Source organism: Oncorhynchus gorbuscha, linkage group LG10, assembly GCF_021184085.1.
Source record: "Oncorhynchus gorbuscha isolate QuinsamMale2020 ecotype Even-year linkage group LG10, OgorEven_v1.0, whole genome shotgun sequence".
Lineage (NCBI taxonomy): Eukaryota > Metazoa > Chordata > Actinopteri > Salmoniformes > Salmonidae > Oncorhynchus > Oncorhynchus gorbuscha.
Window position 1 is genome coordinate 63672969 of NC_060182.1, and position 8630 is coordinate 63681598.

The 8630-nt window shown below is 44.3% G+C and overlaps 1 protein-coding gene across 1 annotated transcript in view; it reads left to right on the forward strand.

The window, feature by feature from the left end:
* The window catches only part of LOC124046339 (filamin-A-interacting protein 1-like), a 31874-nt gene extending 24291 nt beyond the window's left edge, over positions 1 to 7583 (forward strand). The window contains exons 5-6 of the mRNA XM_046366612.1: positions 3503 to 6359; positions 6835 to 7583. Of these exons, the coding sequence (XP_046222568.1) occupies positions 3503 to 6359; positions 6835 to 7032 (3055 nt within the window). The 3' untranslated portion in view covers positions 7033 to 7583. The remainder of the gene's footprint in view (positions 1 to 3502; positions 6360 to 6834) is intronic.
* The last annotated feature ends 1047 nt before the right edge of the window (positions 7584 to 8630 follow it).

Genomic DNA, 8630 nt, shown 5'->3' on the forward strand with positions numbered 1-8630 from the left:
TGCTTGTTTGACACGGAAATAACATTAACAGGAACACACCAAAATGATTTCCACTAGATAGCTTTCTGAAATGCCACAATGCTTTCACAGAGATCCAGCTGACCAAGTTCACAAGATGATTGATAACGATGACAAAGAATACTGCACTACTGATGGTAAACAATAAACCATTAACCACTGCATCAAAATACAAATTACTTTACTTAAAGACAGTCACTTAATTGGAGGGAACTGCCAATAAACTGCCTGGACCTCAAACCAGCAAAGCCACTCCAAACAAACCAACTGAAAACAAAATGGACATTATTGCAGTGGCTTTACATAATGTTGAATATTGTCACACGAATACATTCACTAATGGTCAAAACTCAACACATACTATTCAGAACAAATGACCACACGCCAACCATTTCTTCACGACAGCATGGTCACAAAATGATTGCCCACAGAAGTAACCCACCATACAACACACACACACACACACACACACACACACACACACACACACACACACACACACACACACACACACACACACACACACACACACACACACACACACACACACACACACACACACACACACACACACACACACACACACACAGCTCTCACCAGAACATGACCAAGGGGAGCTTTTATACATTTCCTTCCATAATAATGCCCAGGGAAACATGGACCAAAACTTTGTTTCCTAGCCAGTCACACAATATTCTTCAATTACAAGACTAACTGATTGAGTGGCAGGTAGACTAGTGGTTAGAGTGTTGGGCCAGTAACCAAAAGGTTGCTAGATCAAATCCCTGAGCTGACAATGTAAAAATCTGTTGTTCTACCCCTGAACAAGGCAGTGTTCCTAGGCTGTCATTGTAAATAAGAATTTGTTCTTAACTGACTTGCCTGGTTAAATTAAACAAATTGAGGTTTGAGTGAGGGTTATGGTGATGTGCATCTACTGTGGGACTCCAGTTAACCATAAAGTCAAATGATGCTCTTCAGCATCATTGAAGTCATTTTGAATAGCATCGTGTGTGTTTATGCTAGAGACTTACCGTTTCTTGTAGAGTCAGCAGCTCAATCCCCTCTTTCTACTTGCGCCCATTCCATAACATGGGGTTTGCGAAAGCTGACTTTTTCTACACATGAGGATCCGGACAAGAAAATGGACATGAAATCGGTCTGTAAAACCCAAACCAATATCGAATAATATATCACCAATATGAAAAGGGGAGACTCTCAGGAACGTGACGGAATCGGTTGTTTGACTCTATGACATCCACACGCTTTACGGCAGTCGTCTGGACTCTGTCGTGGACGTCCTGACTCCGAAGAGGTCTTCTCACAAAACCAACTGTCCAGACTGAACCGTTACAAAACAATATGTCACCAAAAACTAAAAGGGAGACTGACGAACACAAAGATGTCGGTTGATCTGCTGTACAACGCACACAGACAAGCTTCAGGGGATTCCAGGACCGGCTGTACAAATAGCAAAAAGTGAATATGGGATCAAATGAGCCAAAAATAACATGACAAAACATGGGACTAGAAAAAATAAATGTAGGGCAATTGCCCAAGGTCCCTAACCTCCACGGGGCCCCCATTGATTTTGTTATTCACTATTGCTCATATTGTATATCATTAACATTGCATAAGTCATGGTAAAATGTGTAGAACCGGAACAAAAACCTGCTTAAAACTTTCTCTGGTAGAATTATACTATAGTATACTACAGTCATGTATGCAAAAAATATTGTATACTATAGTACAGTCAAGTCTGCAAAAACACTATAGTGAATACTATAGTATTCTACAGTCATGTCCGCAAGAAGACAACAGTGAATACCACAGTAAAGTTTGCAGAAACAGTGTACTATAGTGTATAAATATAGTAATACTACAGTATTTTGACCACAGTATACTAGTATTTCTTTCATGTGGGTACTGCATTGTTTGCCATGAACATAATTTGGCTTAGCCAAAACAGCGCTGTCTCTATAGAAACCACCTTAATTAATAGAAGAAGTAACTTCAATAATGGAGACATGACTGAGTAAGATGTACTGTGTGTCTGAATGACTTTTGTGACAGCTTTTGTGACAGCCTGTGTGTAGGAGCCCTTTCCCTTGAAACAAGCTCCGCAATGCCTGTAAGTGAACACAAAAAAGGGGGAAACAAATTGAGGAGGAGTGTAGAGAACACCCTCCTCTGGCCAGGGTCCCTCCTCCCCTCTGGCCAGGGTCCCTCCCACCCTCTCACAGTCCAAACCAGAACCCCACAGAGCTCTGCCTGCTGAATATGGGCGAGGTGACTAGCTGAAGGTCCGGTGCTACACACCATTTTTATTCACCTTTCATTGTGTCCTGATGACAGGCTTGTAATGTGATGGTAGAGTTCCAGTGTAAAAGGGGGTCTATGCCAACTCTGAATTTAGAGTGGATCATCTACTATGGCAAACATGTAAGACATGGACTCTCCTGTAATGCATCAAGAATAGTGGGTAAGTTTTGAATGGTGTCTAAGTTGTTTAGAGTTCCGCTGTTTCTGCTGACATGATATGTACTGTCGTCGGAACGTGTTACTCGCTTGATATTGCAGCTCAGTGTGAGATGTACTGTATTTTTATATAAAGTGTGCACTTCAGGCAAAAGATGGAATGTTCCCAAGACAACTATGCATTCAGTGTATTTTGTATGTAACTTGTTACTGGTTTTCTCTGTCTGCTGAGATTCCTCATATGGACATGCACAGCAGAAAAAGAAGCAGAGAGAAAAAGAGATTGCTCACTCACTTAGTCAAAATCTCAGTTCTCAGTCTTAATTCCAGAAGCAAGGATGGAAAACAGTGAGGGAGTTTTTGGCAATTTCTCCTAGTGTACTACCTCTTTCAGTGTGCTGCAGTTATTTGCCAAATGAAGTGTGAGAGGCATGGTGAGCTGAACCAAAGAGAATCAGGATAAAGCAGGATACATTTAAAAAATGTTCACAGGGAACCACAATGATGGATCCGATCAGAGACTGAACAGATCAGAGACGTTATCCTGACCATCCATTATGCAGCAATAGAGCTTGATTTCCTCTGTGTTCATTTAACATCTACCAGGTTCATTCATTGGGAGCATGAGAAAAGAATGTATATCTTTCGATTGATGTACGCATGCATTCATCACAAAGAGCATGTTGCAGCAGTGAATATCAGTAGTTATATATTGCAAATAAATTGTATCTTAAACACTGTACCTTTCATGGCAACTTACTGTATGATGAGTTCAATCACTTCTGTCATGTGAATCAAATGTTCTATGGTTTGACGTTTCTGTAGAAATTCAAAACATGCTTGTGATACAAAGTATCAAGGTTGGCTAAAGTGAAACATTTAGAAATTATATGTTTCTTTGTAATACACCATATGAAACACTGCTACTTCCAGGATGTACAGTGCAGCAAAACATTACACACATCCTTACTTATCCTTCATCTATTGTTTTGTTCTCTCTTCATAGATTGAAGAGGTTGCTGGAGGATGAGAAAGCCTGCCAGGTGCGTAAAGAGAAGGAGCACGCCAAGTGTCTGGAGAAGGTAAGAGAGGAGCTGGTCAAACTGAAGTCCTTTGCCCTGATGCTGGTGGACGAGCGGCAACTCCACCTGGAGCAGATGGACCAGCAGAGCCAGAGGGTCCAGGAGCTGAACCAGCAGCTGCAGGAGAGGGAGCAGACCCTGAACGACACCAGCTGCCGAGCACAGGAGGACTGCCAGAGGGCTCTGAGCTTGGAGGGCAAGCTGAAGGAACACCAGGCCAAGTTCATCCAGGAGCAAGAGGAGATGACAGCCAAGATGGTCAGCCAGGAGTTCCAGAACCGCCAGCTGGATGCCAAGCTGTCTGGACTCACCCACAAACTGGAGGAGCTGGAGGAGAGCAACGTAGCATTGAGGAGGTCAGAAAAGGAGCTGCACGAGCTGAGGGATAAGACCAGCAAAGGGAAGTGTGGGAACTCTAACCTAATGACAGAACTGGAGAACTTCCGCAAACAGGTATTTGAGATGAAAGGGCAAGACGAGGAAATCACCAAGACAGAGGTCCAGTACAGAGAGATGAGGAAGAGGCTGCAGGAAGAGGAGAGCCAAAGGAAAGAACTCAAACTGCAGGTGGAGAAGCTCCAGAGAAGGATGGTGAAGCTGGAGAGACTAGAGGGGGAGTTCGACGCCAGCAAGGCAGTGTGCTCCCAGTTACACTCCACTCTGGAGAGAGGGAAGGGCATGTCGAAGGAGCTCACCGATGAACTGGTAGCAGTTAAGATACGCATGAAAGAGATGGAATCTTCTGAGCTGAGACTGGAAAAGACTGAGCAGAGCCTTAAAGATGACCTGGCGAAGATGAAGTCATTCACTGTGGTAATGGTTGATGAGAGGAACAATTTGATGGAGAGAATGAAGTTAGAGGACAATAATTGTGATTTGAGTAAGATGTTCAAGGCTGAGCAGGGCAAGGTTATGGAAGTGACTGAGAGATTAATAGAGGAGAGTAAAAAGCTCCTGAAGTTGAAATCAGAGATGGAAGCCAAGGTAGGGACCCTCACCAGAGAGAAAGGAGAGCTTAGTACTAGGCTTGCTTGTGAAATGGAAAAGAGCAAGGATCTTAGCTACAAAGTCAGCCAAATGAACAAGAGGTTGGATGGATTGGAGGAGGAAGGAAATATAGGCAAACATAACATAGCAAAGAGGGAACTGGGAAGATTGTCAGATGGGGGTTTGAAAGAGTACAACAGGGTGAAGGAGCTAACATTTGAAATAGAGCAATTAAAAAAACGCCTCAAGCAGCTGGAGGTTGTGGAGGGAGATTTGATAAAGACAGAGGATCAGTATGACCTGCTGGAGAAAAAGTTCCTGACAGAACAAAACAAGGCCCACATTCTCTCCCAGCAGGTGGAGGAGATGAAGAGTCAGATTGCCCTGAATAAAGGCATAGAGAAAGGAGAGGTGGAGAGCCAAGAAGTAGACCTACAACAGCGCTACAAGACAGAAGAAGCCAAAACCAGAGACTTGCAGAATGACATAGTAGCCCTCAAGGAGAAGATCCATGAGCTGATGAACAAAAAAGACCAGCTCTCTCAGCTCGAAATGAACTACTCCTTCCTCCAGCAGAGGTTCCTAGAGGAAAAGGAGAAGAAGAACAAGATTAGCATTGAGGTCCTCCACCTCACCAAAGAGCTGGAGGTGACCAAGCGCCACAGCCGCACTCTACGACCCAGCCTGAATGGGAGGAGGATGGTGGACATCGCAATGGCGTCCACTGGAGTGCAGACTGATGCACTGGCCACTGAGATGGCAGAAGAGGACACCCCAGCTGTGTTCATCAGGAAGTCTGTCCAGGAAGAGAATCACATCATGAGTAACCTTCAACAGAAGTGCCTCAAGAAACCCACAGAGAAAGCTGGTGGTCAAGAACACTTCTCACTGTCTGCTGCAACTGACCTCAGCATGAAGAAGTCTTGGATTCCCTCGATGCGGAAGAGGGAAAATATTCCTCAGGGTGGTAATGTGGACAGGTCTGTGGGTATCAACAGTGAATCCATGCATTCTGAGCTAACCATGTCCCAAAAGGAAGGGCAGCCTTTACGCATCAGAGTGACCCCAGACCACCAGAACAACATGGCTACCCTGGAGATCAGCAGTCCCACTGCTGAGGACCTTTACTCCAGCTCCACCCTACAGGTCCACCAGAAGTCTCGGATTACCATCATTCCCACCCACACCACCACCTCTTCAAGGGGCAGAGCCAGCGCCAGGCCAGGGGGACCAGAGATGGCGAAGTCCCCAGTCAGCATCACCACCATCTCCAGGGCCAAGTCACCAGAGGGCAGCAGGGCCTCCTCATCTTCCTCCTCCTCTTCCTCCTCAGGCAGGCCCATGTCACCTATATCCATCATGACGGTCAGCACATCCATGCTGTCCAACATGTCCACCTCCCCAGAGCTCCATGAGATGACTATGGCCCGGGCAACGTTCAAGGTCACCCCTGAGAAACAGATGGTCCCCACGCAGATCAGGAAGTACAACTCCAACACCAGTATCATCACCACCACAGAGGACAATAAGATCCACATCCACCTGCATGGCTCCCAGTTCCATAAGAGCCCCTCTGAGGGCCACAACTACAACGACAACACAGGCCCCAAGGTGGTGGTTAGGCCTGTCGGCATGGCAACGGAGTGTAACAGAGAAATTACGTTATCCACGGGCACAGTGTTGCGCTCCCCTCATCACAGCACTACAGCCCTCAAAACCACACCCAGTAAAGTGATGAGCAGCATCACTATCACTCCAGTCACATCCACCCCTGCCAGGTCAACACAAGCTGTGGTGAGTCTCCTGAGAACACAAATACCCCTGGGTGTTATGTTAACCTGTAACTCACTCATTCAAGCTTATACATTTTGATGTTGTATTAACCCTCTTCACCCCCAATTAAAGGAAATGTATGAGATTATTATGTTTATGAACTGGCAAAATAATCATTTTGAAAGATTGTGGACATGTACTTTCCTTTCTGTTACGTAGCTTATTGATGGGAGACATAGTGGCGTCTCACTGAGCAGTCCCGTCTTTGTTGGGCGGATGGATAGTCTGACAGAAACAGTACTCCTTCACTTGGTCTTGAAAGAAGGACTAAATATTTACAAGTCATATAGTAAATGTTCTTGAAGGGAAATGTTGTCATATATTTTCCCCCTTAGTAATTGCTAATTTTCTTCTACCCTTTTCTCTGTTGTGGCCTCCTCTCCTCTCACCCTTGCCACTTTCTATCCTCTCTCTATCCTATCCCTGTATATCCCAGCCTGGGCATGATGCCCACCCATCCCGGGCAGGGCTCACCCGTATCCCCATCTCCAAGAGCCTGAAGACAGGCAAAACCATGCTGGGAGTTCTGGGGATGTTTGGAGGAATGAGAGCAGAGAGCCAGTCCATGAGGATAGAGCTTAAGAAATCCACAGTCAGCAGCACAACAGCCTTTCAAAATGGAGGGAAAAGCTGATAGAGCCAGAGACACTAACAGGGAACATTAATCAAACAAGTTGCCAACCATGGTAGTGTTCTATGGGTCAGAAGTGCTCAGTGTAAAAGTTCAATTGAAGTACCCTGAGGCGGAAAGAGAGAGCGGGGATATTCAGACAAGAGAAAGTCATTTGGCTCCTCTCTATTGAGCAGGAGTCTGAGTTGACCATTGTGTTTTCGTCCAACTGAAACAATATACATATCTAAACATTATACGATAAAATGTTGTACTTGAAATTATGTATATATATTTTTTAAACAAAATCTATTCTGTTTTCATGTCGATGAAATCAACTTCACTGCTTTCTTAGATAACAATTGGCATGTGTGCATTTTTAAGGGAATATAGCCCATGTGGATTGTTAGGTAATGCTGCTACTAACTGCTTTATGTATTAGTTATGTACTGCTTGTTACAGCATTTAGTACTGAGGCCAAATCATTTGGTTTGCTGCAAATGAAATGTGTCCTTTTTATGTCAAGGTTTTTGTAATGACATGTCATTTAAATAAAATACTTTTTTGAAAGATGACCAACTTCAGCATATTAAACAGATAATATTGCTATGAGCAAACATGCATTGAGTTCATAATATTTCTCACACCCTGATCAGTTTCACCTGTCTTTGTGTCCACCCTCCTCCAGGTGTCGCCCATCTTCCCCATTATCCCCAGTGTACTTACGCCTGTGTTCTCTGTTTGTTTGTTGCCAGTTCATTTTGTTTCATCAAGCCTACCAGCGGTCTTCTCGTGCGTGTCTGTCGCTAGTGCCTGGTTTCTAGCTTTCCTCATTTTTGACCATTCTGCCTGCCGTTCTGTACCTTGTCTCACCACCCTGGATTACTGACCTTTGCTTGCCCTGAGCCTGTCTGCCATTCTGTACCTTTCGGACTCTGTTCTGGACTACTGACTTCTGCCTGCCCTTGACCTGTCGTTTGCCTGACCCCCCCGTTTCTGTAATTGTTACGTTCCCCCGTTTCTGTGTTGTAGTTAGTTTATTTGAGTGTGTATTTCAGGAAATGGCTTCCTGAAATCCCCCAAGCAGCTGATTAGTTGACACCATGGCTAATTGGAGAACTGACCCCGCCCCCTCGTCAGGACGCAACTGTCTTCAATTAGATTCCTTCTGAAGCTAAATAAGCTAGTGTTCTGTTGCTCAGAGGAGAGCTTGATTGTGATATCTAGAGAGAGATTATTGTGATATCTAGAGAGAGATGATTGCGATATCTAGGGAGAGATGATTGTGATATCTAGAGAGAGATGATTGTGGTATCTAGAGAGATATTATTGTGGTATCTAGAGAGAGATGATTGTGATATCTAGAGAGAGATGATTGTGGTATCTAGAGAGAGATGATTGTGATATCTAGAGAGAGATGATTGTGATATCCAGAGAGAGAGGATTGTGGTATCTAGAGAGAGATTATTATGGTATCTAGAGAGAGATGATTGTGATATCTAAAGAGATATGATTGTGATATCTAGAGAGAGATGATTGTGATATCCAGAGAGAGATGATTGTGGTATCTAGAGAGAGATGATTGTGATATCCAGAGAGAGATTATTGTTATATCTACAGAG